Raw genomic sequence first — 16389 nt, forward strand, 5'->3', positions numbered from 1 at the left:
CCTCTCTTCTAGTTTCATCTTTTTCACATTATTTATTATAAAGATAATGTTGGCTTATATTAAGCTCCTTTGTTCAGCACGGCAAGGATTTCTTTCTGCAAGTCCAGCCCTACAGGTTGGTTACAGACCTGCAACCTGTAATTCAGTAGAGCGGTGCCCTGTTTACAAAGTCCCGCTTTCCTGTGCTGTCAGTTCGGGCAATCAGCACAAAGACCAAGCGCTTTTGGAACTAAATAAACAATGAGAAAAACATTCAGGGCTGCCAGTAACCCTTCACAGGTAATTTAACAGCCTTTGACTACACGGCATCAGTTGCTGTAGATGTCTGCCGAGTATGAAATCTGACATTCTGTCTTGCCATGTTCCGCCAGTAACTCTCTGCGTAATCTCTCGCTGAGGTTCACTGGAGCCCCTTCAGAGCATTGTGCTTTCATACTGAGCCTAAGTGGTCCTATTATGACAGACATCCACACCTGCATTCTGTCACATGTGCGTGTCATGTAGGTTTCTGATATGGAGCATCAGATTATTTCAAATTGGGGGATTAACTAAATTGAGAATTTTCTCCCGGTCTATGAGGAAAACGTCTCTACTGACAAGTTCGAGCCCTTTGAACTGTTCCAGAAAGGCTTATAATGCTAACGTATAGGCTACTCTACCTCTGCGGAACAATATGGGCTGGACAGGCGGAAAACGAAAAAGCGTTTCTACATCCTATGGCACAGAATTTTAACCATTTAGATAATTAGCGCTTTTGTTCAAAGCCCTGTGTTTATGTGTATTTAATTTAACTTGTTTGCTTTCTGATACATTTGATGGCATTGCTGATGGTCTGGATAATGCTTGCAGTAGCTGTTTATGTGATTGTTTATATGTTTCGAAGGCAACAGAAAACATCTGTGAGTTAAAGTGAAGTGACTTGAATCCATCTGGATCAGTCAGAAGTCGTCTTCTCTTGCTAATATCAGCAACCAGATGAGAGTACAGGGCATAAAAGCAACCAGCAAACAACAGAGGTGACCCTGCCTGCACATTCCAAAGTGCCATCCCGCACATGTTGCTCACATGCTCGGAACATCCGCACGAGGAAGAGATGGTGAACGCTCCTGGTGTGTTTCTCTTTCGTATGTTTCGTGACGACTTTCAGTAGAGCGTCTCAAGAACGTTTTCTGATGTGAGATGGTTCATTTAAACCCTTTCTTGAGTGTATATCTAAAGAGGTATGAATAAAGAATAGAAGTAAAAGATTTATGTTTTAGATATGTAATTGAGTGGAAAGTACAGATCTTGAATATTCAGACAACCCAAATGTCTCTGGGATCCTGGCGGGCACCATAGGCGTTTGAGACAGCTGGGAATGGTGTTTGGTGATTGGCTCACCTGACGCCCTCCCACACAGGAGAGCACCTCACCGTCAACAGCTGTCACTGTTCTCTTAAATTCGCGCCAGTCTTGTAGGTCAGTGTTTCGATTGGCGCTTTCTGACTTACTACTGTGTTTGAGAATCTTTTAAAACATCTATCGAACATTTGGATCTGTGTGTTTGTGTGTGTGAATTTTCTCTGTATTGGTTCCTATTGGAGGTTCTGAAATTTTCATGTACATTTGCAACATTGGTATGTTACAAATGCTAACATTATTCTGGCCTAACTTTTAGATACATAGTCGGAATTTCTCTCTTCTTTATTGACTGTGTTTAGGCATCTTCTATCTTACATTGCATTTCTCATTGCTACCAAGTCAGGCTGTACAGTGTGAAGTCCTGAGAGGGGCCGTGGGCCGTGAAAGCCTTCACAGATGTGGTGGTAACGAATTGAGTGAGAAGTTAGTTAAAACGAGAGGTGCGAGGAGCCCATTCCGTGAATAACACGAGCAAAGATTTGGATGCGAGGAAAATGCCGTGCCTCGCGGGGGGGCCGGCGAGCCGTGGCGTAGAAGTGGAACCGGGGAGTGGCGTGGGTTTGGGGAGACCGGGGTTGGCCTGTTCATGTTCGGACTTCATCTTACAGGCAGTGAGAAGCCATGGAACGTTTTGAAGAGTGGAGGAGTAACATCATTGGGTATGTGTTTTGGAAAGGTCATACTGGCCGTGATTAAGAAAGACTCTGAAAGACACAGGTGGAGGCGAGCTTGCGGTAGAGGAGAAGTGACAGGAATCGGAAACGGAGTAGGTGTGTGAACTTTCTGGAGGCCAACTAGCAAGACGCAGCAGAGTGAGTGTGGGGCAGGAGGAGGAGGGCTGAGGAGGGTTTCCACTTTACATCCTGACGCCGGACCGGATAACAAGGCTGTGGAACAAAGACACGGCCGAGTCTCGGGTCGGGGTGGGAGGTTGGCAGGACACAGGTTTCGTGTAAAGCGCGGGAGTTTGTGGTACAGGCAGGGCATCCAGGTGGGGATACGTAGGAGGCACCTGAGAGCCGGAACTTGAGTGCCGGTGAACACGAACGCAAGCACTGTGGACACCGGGTGGTCGGGGTGGTGGAGGGAACACAGTTACCAAGAGGGTCAGGCGAGATGCGGCGGACACCAGCACGAACGGCCGCGTGACCGGGAGGACGCTGACCCCCACGGAGAGACAGCAAGAAGTCTTCCCAGTGAGCACCGACGCTGAGCCCCCTCTGGGGCCACCTCGTGGAGGCCACCAGCGGAGGCCAGGCTGTGGCGGCCGAGGAGCTGACGGAGAAGACGACGGACTCTCACCCTCCTCTCGCACACGTGCGAGGGCCTGAGCAGTGGCTCTGGCTTGGTGGCCCCTGGAAGATGGTCTGTGCAGCACGGAGCGGGCGTTAAAAGGTGTGATTATCAGACGAGATACGTAGAGCAGAGACACAACAGAATTCGTATTTGTAACGTAGGAGGAACTCACAGGCATCAGAGTGGAATGAGAGCCCGGAAATCTCAGAAATGGGCAAGAACCAAACTACGTCACAGAAGTAGGGTCAACCGTAGTGGTGGAGAGAGAAAGGGAAGAGAAAACCAGGACTTCTTCACTTATGAAATAGTCTCTTTGTGATTGCTTGTGCCCAGCGTTCTCCAAACTTTGGATTTGTTTTCTGAGACCCTGCAGAAAGCACGAGGCTAGCTGAAATATGAACCCAGATGTTCTTACTATATTCGCGCGATCATTTTTGCTCTAGCTCAAGGCATTAATTTAGGTAATGCTAGAGCATATGCCAGTCAGTACCATGTGGACTCACGAAGAAGAATGTTCAGTGGATATTATATTTCGTTTAAGTGACAAACTTGAATGAAGGGCTGTGTTCCACACAACCTGCTTCCACTGTTAAAATGGTCTTCCCCCCAACCTGAAAGAAAGATGGGTAGTTTTTAACACTAAAATTATTTGAAAATCTCATATCAACTCTTTATAAATGATTGGATAGTAACTAATTTCAAAGGGGAAAACAAGTTGTTCTTATATCAGTAACCTTTTTCTCACATCCTTTTTTTTTTTTTTTTCTTTAAAGAATCACTGCCCACATTGTTGATGGCTGAATTTCTGACTCTCTTTTCTCCCTTCAATTTAAAGAGGGCAGTTTCCAACCTGACAAGATTCATTTGCACACATTAGGGACATTACGATTTTTTAGATAAGACTACGTTGCTGACACATATTCTGAGACATTTATGTGCTAAGAAAATTCCGTGTCTGGCGAAGCCCGTGTCCAGCGGAAGACGGCCATTTTGGCTCCGCTGTGTGTCCCTCGGGGAAGGGTGACGACAGCCCCGTGGGACAGGGTGGGCCAGGTGATCGCCATCTCTGCTGCCAGGATTTGGGTGGTAACGTGAGAAAAGGGCTAAATAGGGCCCCCAGGAGCCACTGCGGCTGTAATGCCTGAGGGGCGGCGCCTGGGTCACTGATGTTTGCTTGCGAGTGTTTCTACTGACCGTGACCGCTTCTCCATCAGTGTGAATGGCAGCCCGCTTCCCAGGCAGCCCAGCACACCCCGCCTGGTGCAGGGCCCGGAACAGGTACACAGTACAGACCTGCCTCCCTGCGCTGGGTGCCGTGAAGAGGCAGGGGCTGGAGCGTGTGTCGCTGTGGCTGGCTTGCACGCTCCATCCACGGATGATTCCCTGGAAAGCTGGTGTCCCGGGTCCACACGTGCCCGTTACCTGCTTATCAACCTGCTCGGGCGGCTGTGGAAAATCAGGGGAAGCTGGGGGTACCATGTGACTTCCCTGAAGCTCTGTTTCTGGTGTGGGACGAGGCTAACTGGCTCTGAGGAAGGCTGCTGAAGAAGGATGTAATGAACTACGCAGAGAAGCCACGTGCTCTGGACTGAAGGTGCTTCAAAGGAAAAGGGGAGTCCAGGAAGCTCCCTGAAGCCCATGGAGGGTTGCTGGCCCTGGAGGAAGGATGGGGTGTGGCTGGGACGGGGCCCCAGGGAAGACAAGTGTGGCATGGTCTCCGGGAAGACTCCTGAGCAGAGAGGTTTCGTTTCAAATGTGGATTATTTTCCACTTACAATTGTACTTTGCCTTAAGCTATAAAAACTATAAACGCATGCTATAAATGTATCCTAAAATATATGCCACATAAAATCGACGCTGTTATCCAAATGTTGGTATGAGACTTCTAGGATTTAGTGGCTTCGTAACTAAGTTCTGAAATAGCACATTTTCCCATTTTCCACTCTTTCTGTTGGCTTAAAATGGGAGTTCGGGATACAGCAAAATCATTTTGAGTCTTTATGATGGGCTTCTTCACAGGATTAATCTACGAGAAAGATGAATATTTGGTCTTCCTAGAGCTACAGATTCAGCAACATATCTCCATTGTCAAGGGTGATCTCCAAGAGGGACACTGAAAACATGTCCCTGCAAATGTAGAGGACTTACTGACATTCTCTGAAAGGTTTTGCTTTCATAACTCTTCCATATCTTATTCTTTAAAGGTGTGGACATTGCCTGTGTCTGTGAAAAGTGTTAAACTTTTCTACAGGGCATCCTATTAAAGGCAACCTAACCTTAGAACCCATTATTAAAATACCTTAGCTTATAAAAAATGAAAAGCTCTACAGTCCCTTCCCCAAAGCACCGCTGTTGAATCTTCGCTTTATATGAAATGAAGTTATCTCTTTGGACACAACGAAGAAAATCCAATAGTTATTGGAGGTGATTGTGGAATTAATTATCAAGCTGATTTGTAGTGAGCATTTTCAGACAACAGTGTTGATTCAGACAAAGTTACATTTGGGTCACCACACTCATCAGACATAAAAGGCTCGGACTTTGTCACCCAAGTCCTCTCAATTCATCCGTGATACCGTTCACACTAATACTCCAGTGGCCGGTAATCAGCGTGTTGTTACCTGTTAAGTGAAGACATTTTCGTCACTGTCTTTATGAGCGCCACCTCTGTTTCCTTTCTCCATCACGCAGCAGGTAGGTGGATAAAAATATTGTAGCATCTAACAAGCAGACATTGAAATTTTGTTCTAAAATGGCAAATTAAATCTGTCTCTGGTGGTTCCAAATTATGTAAAATAAAAAAGAAACTTTTATCACTGATAGGTCTTGTCATTCCTATTCAGTTACCTTTTTAAGAAATTGATGAATTAGAACTTTTTTTCTTCCAAAGAAACTCATCAGCTCTGCTCATTGTTATTCCTGAAAGGCTTACTTCCCAGGTGTAAAGTTCTTTGGAATTTTTTTTTCTTTTTTTACGTTTGATCATCACTTACTTTTCCTAATAATGCTGCTACTCTAATAGCTTTTTATGAACCAAGAATAGGATGTTTTTCAAAAACCAAGCCAACCAGTTATGCCATATGGATCAAAGGGAGAAAAGGGTAGCAAGAAACACCCCCGTTGGGTTGATAGCCACCTCTGTGATTTCGTGATGTACTTCCCACCACACCGTTTGTCATTCTGGGTAGTGACAGCCTTGGCCACGTCACACTTCCCGGGCCTGTCATTCGCCGCTCACTCCCGGATCTCCCTTTTCCCGTGTGCGCTGGCCCCGGCAGGTGTGATCAGAATCCACCCTGTGCTGGGTAAGCCACGCTGCAGCTGCCGCCATTTGTAGCTGGAGAACCGGCTGTCTCCTTTGTAATTTCCCAAATGAAGGTGGAGGTGCCGAAATCACGTGTTAAAACCGAAAATAACAAAAGCAATACTGTGTGTTTTCTGCTTGTTTGCTCAGTTCCCAACCAGAGGCCTGGCACAGAATTCATACTCCACGTTGCTGTTTTTGTCGATACTGTTATTTGGGGATGATTTGATCAGTCCGTTGGTCTTCACGTCGTCCTGAAGGGTAGACTTCGATACAGAAGAAATGTGTGCCGTCGCCAAAGCCTAGCAGAGTAAAACTATTGGGTTTTGCAAGCACGGCAATCAGTAGGGAAAGGAGCAGGCATTCTGGGTTCGAATTTGGAAGAGTTGTAAGCGACGAGATGTTCCATGAGAATCCCTGTCTTCCTCAGAGGCCGGTGGCTGAGAGGCACAGGCCACAGAACAGAAGACAAGAAATAGGGGTTTCACAGTCGTGGCATTTCCCGGTGGCCCTGCTGTTGGTCTCACACTGAGCAATTCTACCTTCAGCTGCGTGGGAGTTAGCAAGGATGGAAGGACGAGAACTGTCAGGCCCAGCTCCTTTGACTTTGCTTTGAGAGATCTTCTTAAAAATTATACCATCTATTTGAACATTTGTTCCACTTGGCAGTTCATAAACAACTTGTATCATTTGATAACAACCCTCTGAGTAGTTAAGTCATACCTTGTTCTTTATGGAAGATGAAATTGATTTTAGCAAAGCTAAGTGATTTGTTCACACTTCCATAATTAACACAACTAGCGCTGGAATGTTATGTACTATGCCACCAACCAGCGTGAGCCACACCCCACTTGCCTTTAGTAAGCTCGGGAATTCTGTGATTTTTAATGTCTCTGCTTACAGGAAGGAAAGTTACCAGGAGAAGGAAAAAAGCATCACATCCCCTTTTTAGAGGCACCTGGACCATCCAAATCATCCCCACCAAAATCCATCATAAAATTTAACAAGACCGTCAAATTAAATATTTACTTTTTGGTTATAATAGGTGAATATTGGTTTTATGTTCAACATTTAATCCACTATCAGAAAAATTTTTAGGGGCACATGGGTGGCTCAGTCAGTTAAGCATCCAACTCCGGCTCAGGTCATGATCTCGTGATTCATGAGTTCGAGCCCCACATTGGGCTCTGTGCTGACAGCTCAGAGCCTGGAGCCTGTTTTGGATTCTGTGTCTCCCCCCTCTCTCTGCCCCTTCCCTGCGCTCTCTCTCTCAAAAATTTATTTGAGAGAGAGAGAGATTTTTGAGAGAGAGAGAGAGAGAGACAGAGTGAGAGACAGAGAGAGAGGAAGACACAGAATCCAAAGCAGGCCCCAGGCTCTGAGCTGTCAGCAGAGTCCAACAGGGGGCTTGAACTCATGAACCGCAAGATCACGACTGAGCCAAAGTCAGTCGCTCAACCGACTGAGCCACCCTGGTGCCCCAAATCCACTATCAAAATTTTATGTGCTTTATGTTTGAGTTCTTTTGGGCTTGGTATATAAGTATACGTATGTCCTTTTTACAGGCCTTAAAACATAATTTCAGTTCATTGCGGTTCAAGCTTTTTGATATTCATCCAACAAAGAGTATTGAAAACCAACTAGGCGCCAGAGTGCTCCAAACTTCAAAACATGAGATGATGATCAAGAAAATCTCACACTGTTCCTGTGGCTTATTTAATGCTAAGTTCTTGGTTAGAATTGCTGGCAGCAATTACAAAATGCAAATTCGTTTCAGCAAGTGCGAGCCACTCTGCTGGATGGTTTCCGGGGGTGAAAGGCATTGAGGAGCAGGTCCTGCGGTTTTTAGTAAACAGAGTATCACGTGACTGAACCAGGTTTCTCTGGGCCACTAAAGATCTTTGGGTTTGGTTGGGAGTTGGACGAGAGTTGAGGTTTGTACCTGTTGAAGGTATATTCGTGCGTCCCATCTTCTCAGTACAACTCTCGGCTGCACGAATTACCTTTGCCAGTACACCCCGTCAACACATTAGTGACCCGAAAGACCGACTCCATCTTTGGTGGTCGAGCGTGATTCTGATTAGATCCTACTTTAATAAGAGAAGACCGAAGAACGCTCTTTCCTTGGTGTCTTTCACAGGCATCGTGTTAGCTTCTCCATCTGAATCACCCTGCCAGTTCAAGAGTGTACCTTACTGGGGCGCCTGGGTGGCGCAGTCGGTTAAGCGTCCGACTTCAGCCAGATCACGATCTCGCGGTCCGTGAGTTCGAGCCCCGCGTCGGGCTCTGGGCTGATGGCTCGGAGCCTGGAGCCTGTTTCCGATTCTGTGTCTCCCTCTCTCTCTGCCCCTCCCCGGTTCATGCTCTGTCTCTCTCTGTCCCAAAAATGAATAAAAAACATTGAAAAAAAAAAATTAAAAAAAAAAAAAAAAAGAGTGTACCTTACTTCGTTCACTCCTCTGATAACATTTACTTTTTGAAAGCACCCTGTAAACCTTAAGATGTTTCTATTCAGGACGAAAAACTGAAACTCACCAAAAAAGGTTTGAAAAATATTGCTCATCTTGCAGTACAGAAAATTTGTTTCCTTAAAAAATTGAGTACACAGAAAACCGTACTAATATAAATCAACTTCTCAAAGGCTACTATTTTTAAGCCAATATATGCTAGTTTCTTTAAAGTTACAGATGCTTCCTACATCATATTAGTTCAGCGTATTTCTTTCTTTATGATATAATTGAAACGAGGAAAATTGGGAGTCTCCCACTGTTCATTGAGAGTGACAGCGAGAACAAAATGTAAGCTTTGGAAAAGCTTACACAAAGAAGGAAAGTCTTAGTCTTTTAACTGATGAACTCTCCAAACTCTGGGAATTTAGAAACGATGGAGGTTTGGCTCTAAGTCTTTCCATTCCAGAGGCACCACAGAGAGGAACGGTTGGCTGGACCGCCTGGGAAGGGGCGCGCTGCCCAGTTAGCGGAGCGCGAGTGCGCTCCGCTTAGATCGGGGTCCCCTGGGAGCCTCTGTGACCTGGTGGCCTGGGCCACCGAGAAGCCAGAGCAGTACAGGGAACAGCGGTTGCTTGACCCAAAACAAGAAGGGAGAGAAGCGGGAGCCGCGGCCTGGGTAACCTCGGCCAGGCTCCTTCAGGGCAGATGGTGTGGGTGCCTGAACTGCCGGCAGCACCAGGACGCCAGGGCGGCCCCCGCCACGGGACAGGGGACCTGATGTGTTTGTCTCCTTGCACTTCCCTTTTCTGCTTCCTAACGTGAAATACCTTCTTCTTGGCCCCGCGCAGAAGAGTCGTTGGGCTGGACCGTGAAAGCGGTTGGGGAGCTCGCCGTCCTGTGTCGTTGTCCCAGGGTCACTGTGCGCCCTACACGGCGGCACTCACTGCATTCGAAGGCGTGGGGCCAGGGCCTCACGGCGCAGGTTCACCTGTAGGTGGAATGGTGGCTCACGCTCCCCGTCGTGCAGCGCAGGCGAGGGTGGACTTCGAACGCCGAAATTCTGCAATTTCAGTGAACAAACGTAAGCTCTCAGGGGCAGTATTTTCCATACTTCAGCGTGCTGTGTGGACTACCGGAGAACTTTAATTGAAAACACACTGTGGCAGCATGTTACCCTGCTGCCAGAGGAAGCATTTTGGCATGTTGTGTTGATAGGAGACTACTATTAAATTAGGAATTATCACCCGAGTAAAATGTACACACTCCAGAGAGGCTGCTTGGTTAATACTGTTTCTTGGGCAGCAAACCTTTGCAGACCGTTAGCTTACAAAGCACTGCTGCTGATACGATCGTGCACGAGAGTCATGGGATGCTATAGCCCCTCCCCATTCAGGAATACGATCTGGTTTATGATTTGCATTCTTTGCCGCATGTTTACTTTAAGCAGCCACTTAACTGCGTGTAGATTTGGAAACATCTCCAAGTTTTTGCTCTTAAAGGAAAAAACGTATCATCAGATTTCCCTGCAGTACATAGAGAAAGCTGACACGAAATTCAGATGCTCCTCAATTCTTATAAAATGTGGGTTGAGACATATACACATACACTCTCAAGATTTCAATGCGTATGTGACTAAAGAATACACCTTGTTCTGTATGAGGCAAGTAGAATTCCTCTTTAATTTCCACTTTTCCTCATACTTACTGTTATTTCCAAGAGGAGGAAGGGGGAGAGTGAGGTTTCTTAAATATGGTATTTTTATCTTTCTTAATAGACTCTCTAACATGCTAATATGTGTGAATGTGATATTATAATATGTGATGTTGTATGTACCATTCTTTCTAAAATATGAAGACTAGTATCGTTCATGTAAAGGCATTTTAAAAATATTTTTTGTTCTAGATGCACAACCTAAATTTTGACCAGAAATTACATGTGTGTTTCAATGATATGTTTAGTTGTTAAAGTACACACATATATTAGAAATACATACTTTTAAAATGCATTTACATTGAGGCACGTGAATGGCTCAGGCCGTTAAACATCTGACGCTTAGTTTCAGTTCAGGTCTTGATCTCATGATTTGTGAGGTCGAACCCCACGTCAGGCTCTGTGTTGACAGCGTGGAGCCTGCTGGGATTCTCTCTCTCTCCCTCTCTCTCTGCCCCTCCCCTGCTCATGCATGCGTGTGCTCTCTCTCTCTCTCTTTCTCTCTCTGTCTCTCTTAAAAATAAATAAATAAACTTTAAAATGCATTTAACATTGAGAAGTTAATACTGCATAGAAAGCACGTGGCTATATCTGTACAAGTGAGGTTTTTTTTCAACCTTTGAATCTCTAAGTAGATAAGTCCAAAGGTGTTAAGATCACATTTATTTTACAGCTCCTTTGATAGATGATAACATCATCAATGTCTGTCAGATTTATTATAGCAATCCGAAGAGCATGGTGGAATTATTATAGGTTAGCCTGCATTCCCAAACCCAGGGAGAATCCACGTGAAACCCTAGGCTCGGGTGCAGGGTCTGCGTCCGTCTTCTCAGACACGAGTGCTTGCTGGAAGAAGGTCCCACCGCCTGGAAGCCTGACCCCCCTCCTCTGTTGCTCACGCTCCGTTCTGGCAGCACGAGAACGTCTTCCTCCAGTGATGATAATGATACTGGGAGAGAAGAGCGCATGAGGCGAGCGCCAGAGGGATGGTGACACTGCCAATCTCGAGTCTCTGGTTTCATCACAAGGTGGAAAAATACACTCAACAAAATTAAAATTGTAAAGCAAAACTGGAAGGAAATAAGGTTAGAAAAAAATGGCAATAGTTAGGGATATATGTTTAAAACCATGTTCAAGATCTGAGCAATAGAAACCAGAAAACACCATCAGAGGAGTTACTGAAGACAAGACCTTGATCAGTGGAGATCCCACGCTGATGGGTGGGAAAAGTCAGTACTGCTAAATGTCAGTTGTTCCCAAACTGATCTGCAGATTCAACGGAACCCCAATCACAATCCACGTTTGGTAGAAACTGACAGGCTGCTTCCAAAATTTATGGGGGAATACAAGAACCTGTGATAACCAGAATAATTTTGAAAAAGAAAACAAACTTAGAAGACACTCAGACCTGATTCTAAAACCTACTATAAAGCTAGGTAGTCACTTGGGTTGGGAAGGTGGGAAAACGGGTCAAAGGGATGCAATTATGTGCAGTGAGTAAGTCCAGAGATCTAATGGAAAAAGAGTACCTTCCGGGAGCTCTCACCACAAAAGAAAGAAAGAGAGAGAGAAAGAAAGAGAGAGAGAAGAAGAAGAAGGAGGAGGAGGAGGAGGAAGGGAGGAAGGAAGGAAGAAAGAAAAGAGAGAGAGAGGGAGAAAGAAAAAAGGAAAGAAAAGAAAAGGAAGAAACTTATGTAAGGAGATAGAGGTTATTACATGTTAATTAGGTTGACTGTAGTAATCCTTTCACTGTATGTGCATATCAAATCATCATGTTGTACACCTTAAATATGTACAACTTTTATTTAAGAAATTAAAATAAAAATCTTGAATTAACTAGGGAAGAAACTATAGTTAGAGGCATGAAACACCACATATTCCATAAATAGACCCCCATATGTATGTGGTCAGTTGATTTTCAAAAAGATGCCAAGGAGGAAAGATTAGTCTTGCACCAACTTGTTCTGGAATATTTGTGTATCCATATGGAATAAAATGAAACTTGACCCATACCATTCCCCAAATTAATTCAAAATAAATAAAAACTTAGGGGCACCTGGGTGGCTTAGTCAGTTAAGCATCTGACTTTGGTTCAGGTCATGATGTCACGGTTCACGGGTTCAAGCCCCGCATCGGGCTCTGTGCTGACAGCCCAGAGCCTGAAGCCTGCTTCGATTCTGTGTCTCCCTCTCTCTCTGCCCTTCCCCCACTCGCACTCTGTGTTTCTGTCTCTCAAAAGTAAACATTTAAAAAATAAACAAATACACAACTTAAAAAGTTAAAACTCTAAACCTTCTAGAAGAAAACATAGAAAAATCTCTGTCTATCCCTTGGGATAGATACCCAAGATATCTTGAGTAGCACATGAAAAGCACAAAATGATTTATAAATTAAACATTATCAAATTTGAAATTTTTTCCTTTTCAAAAGATGCCATTAAGTAAGGATAAAAGCTGTACATACATTTGACCTAGTTTTTGAATCCAGAACACTCAAAGAACAAATTATAACTCAACAATAAGACAAAAACGCAAGTAAGAAATGGCAAAAAAAAAAAATAATAATAATAATAATACAAATGGGCCGTCAGTACATGAAATGATAATTAATTAACATCCCCAGTCCTCAAGGAAGTACGATGAAAACACAGTGAAATACCACTACAGCCCCATGAAAGTTGCTAAAATTTAAAATATGGATAATAGCAAATGTTAGGAAGATATGCTGCATCTGGAGTTGTCCTACTTTGCGAGTGGGAATGTAAAATGGCATAGTCACTTGGGGAACCAGTTTGACAAGTTCCTATGAAATTAGATCTTCACCTACCATATTACCCAGCAATTCCACTCCCAGGTATTTACCCCCAAGGAATGAAAACACATGGCCACACAAAGACTTGCCCATGAAGGCGCATAGGAGCTTTGTTCAGAATAACTAAAAACAGCACACGTGGCCATCAAAAGATGACTGGATAAGCAGGTTAGGGTCGATGGAATACTGCCTGGTGACAAAAGGTGTGAACTAGCAACAAGGATGAGTCTCAACAGCGTCATCCTGCGTGAAGGCAGCCAGACCCAAACAAAGACATTCACAGGATTCCATGTAAATGAAACTCTAGGAAAGGCAAATCTCTGGTGACAGAAAGCAAATCTTTGATTGCCAAGATGTGGGAGGTTATTGACCTCAATGAGGGCACACAGTTGATGGAATTGTTTCATATCTTCTGGGGGGTGATGGGAAATCTCCAGTGTTTGATTGCGGTGATGGCAGCCCGACTGGATGGATCTGTCAAAATTCAACACAGCGTTCACTCAATGTGGGTGCCTTTGACTGTACATAATGTATGTGCCACAATAAAGCGTGAGCAGATGACTCCAAAAGTAGGGAAGGGAAAGGCACATGGCATGAATCGTCCTATTTGATGCTTTTGAAAATTCTATGAACGTGGCATTTTAGGTATTGGAGTTGTATTTCTTAGTCATAAAAACCAAAAACATTGATGATTTTCTGTGATACTTCTTTTCATTTTCCTTCGTGTTTACCTCCTGACGTGCTGCATCCATAAATTCGATCATGAAAGCGGTGTTCTCTTAAAAATTCTCCAGAAAAATCAGACACCTAATATTAAGTAGCTTATAGGGTCCTGAACTAAGATTTTTAAAAATTATCCTTCACCAAACTCAAAAATACTACTTTTTAGAAAAAGTGGTTCCTATGACTTATTATTGACACGCTCTTAAAGATCATTGCAGAGCGGGTGGAAGGCAATAAACATCATTGAGGCTTGAAGTACCTGGGGTCACAGAACGTTAAGGATACGAAAATGAAACGCTGTCTGTGCAGGTTTCAATTAATTCCTTCTGTGAACCTTAAGTTCATCGCCAAATGCCGTACTTAGTTACTTACTGTATCCCAACCAAGTTCAGTGGGACTGGTTTTGGTTAAATTGGGCAATTGCCAAGGGAATCTAAAAAATTACAGCAAAATTGTGGTCATTAAAGTAAATTTTGTCTTAATTTTATCTTTTTTTCCCTTAAATTCGTAGATTTGATTCGCTTTGACACTCTCTGATTATTTTCTATTTCTGCATGCTATTAAACATTTGAAATTGTGTGTATGACAACAGAAATCTCTTTCAAAAGCAAGAGAATTGACAGGGTTTCCTGAACATTTCAACCGTGGTTTTTATAGCTCCACAGATGATTCATACACAACGTAAGATGTTAAGGGCTGAGCTCCTTTTGAACTTATTTCTGCAGCGGTGATCTCTGGGAAACTTTTCCGTGAGCTTTCACAAATGCCACATTAACTCTTCTTACAGAAGCCAAACAAAAATTCACACTCAGCTCTTGACTTTGGCATCCGGTCTCAGCCGCCCCGAGTTGTGTATGGATGAGATTAGTGTGCCATACAGCTTGGCGAAAGGTGAAGTTGCCCTATAGATGAACTGCAATCTGTTCTTTTGTGTATTTTACTAAAGAATGTCAACCGAACTCGTGGGGAAGGGGAAATGCTGATCTGTCCTCCCCTGTCTTCAGGACACAGATGGCCCAGACATGTTTGTGGCTCAGAGAAGGTGAGGGAGCTGCTGAGCTGCCAGTCAACAAAGATTGATGAAATCTGAGACATTCGGAGGAGAGAGCTGGCAGGGCACCAAGGGCATTAGCATATGAAACCGGCCTCCACTGTGGACTCAGCTTCTTCCTCACACGTTGAATTTCCAGTTAGACTCTGCCGAGTTTATTTAAGTACCTGCTTATAACAGGTCAGATAAATCATGAGAAAGTTCCATTTTGTGCAGCTAGGAAGCTGGAAACCCATAGAGTAACACGGGGAGACCAAAATCTGAGGGGAGCGGAAGAGGCTCGCGCAAAATCTTACTGTTGCTGTTCTGGTGCACGCACTTTAATTTGGCTTATGTTTAATGGCGTGCAGTGCCTTGAGACCTTAAACGGTTCTGGTTTTGACTAGCTTATCTTCTGTAATAGATTCGGTTTCTAGAGCTGTACATTTTAAATGGTTTGGCACCGATAAAAATTAGAGAAATGTAAATATAATAGCAGTTAGACAATTTTATTTTTAAGATTAATAGTCTCTCTTTTAGTGAAGGTGAGTCATCTGTGGTCATTTTTTCTACTTAAAATGGTGTCTTAGCATTGTAGCGTCTGCATATATATTCTTCTTTAAAATCAATAAGTGTTCAATATTGGTACTAAATTTAAACGTGGCTATTCTATAACATGTCCTAAAATTTATCCTTACCTTAATGGGACTTCCATGGATATTATGAAGTAAGTTGAGCTTTATGTTCAGTGATTTTTCTAACATTTCTGAGCCGAGTAAATCTTCACTGTGGCCATACTGCATCACTTAATCCGCTTCATCCACTCAGACTCTCAGAGGTAAGTCCCAGACTCAGCATTCAGAGCCTAACGTTCAGCTCGGAGCCCTCATTAGAGTTCCTTGGCTCTGATGAATTTCGTTACATGATTTTGAGAGAGAAGAGTAGGTCTACAGCTCACTTTTATACACGATCCTCCTGTAAGTTAGCGCCTCCCGGCTTAGAATGGAACCAGGGAAGCTGGTGAGGACATCCGGCCCTTAAGCCTTCCCACATCCTCACATCTGAACCGCCACATGTACGAGAACGGAAGTCACGTTTCTCATAACCACAGGTGAGGGCAGGAGGACACTCGTTCGTTTATCCAGCAAAAGTCTACTGAGCACTAAGCAAGGCACTGCTGGGAGTCACTGGGACACATTTGTGACCAAAACAAAGATTCTTGCTTGTGGAGCATCTGGTCTACCAGAAAGAGCCAGAAACCCAATGAAAGGCATAGTAAGCAAATCATGCAGTTGGTCACAAGGCGAGGTACCATGAAGAAAAGAATGGAGGAGACGACCGGGGATCGGGGTCTGGAGGTGGACCTGGGCGAGGAGGAGCTGGGCAGTTACAGTGTGACATCGGGACGTCCCGGGGGCCTGGTCGAGTTGGGGCCATACGAGTGGAGACCTGAAGAGATGAGGGAATTCTTCGTGGATCCGTCTGGCACGAGAGTGCTGTGAACAGAGAGAACGGCCAGCACAAAGGCCAGCAGGACGGGAGCACGCTGCGGGGGAGACGGGAACGTCTTTACGTGGCAAGCTGAGGATTTGTGTACAAAAGCTGTGTGAAGTCCAGAAAAGCTGGGAGAATAGCACAAGGGGGAACTTCAGACGTCTGCCGGA

General features: G+C 44.4%; 1 protein-coding gene across 5 annotated transcripts in view; it reads left to right on the top strand.

The window, feature by feature from the left end:
- The window catches only part of ZNF407 (zinc finger protein 407), a 454006-nt gene that overhangs the window by 362228 nt on the left and 75389 nt on the right, over positions 1-16389 (top strand). Inside the window, exons 9-10 of one of the 5 annotated variants that reach the window (XM_042962729.1) lie at positions 2010-2213; positions 8142-8226. The exons of 3 other annotated variants lie outside the window; for them this stretch is intronic. In XM_042962729.1, the coding sequence (XP_042818663.1) occupies positions 2010-2179 (170 nt within the window). In that variant the 3' untranslated portion in view covers positions 2180-2213; positions 8142-8226. Of the gene's footprint in view, positions 1-883; positions 1865-2009; positions 2214-8141; positions 8227-16389 lie in introns of those variants that run through there. One more of the 5 variants, XM_042962731.1, reaches the window with a different exon arrangement.

This window comes from Panthera tigris, chromosome D3 (assembly GCF_018350195.1).
Source record: "Panthera tigris isolate Pti1 chromosome D3, P.tigris_Pti1_mat1.1, whole genome shotgun sequence".
Classification (NCBI taxonomy): Eukaryota; Metazoa; Chordata; class Mammalia; order Carnivora; family Felidae; genus Panthera; species Panthera tigris.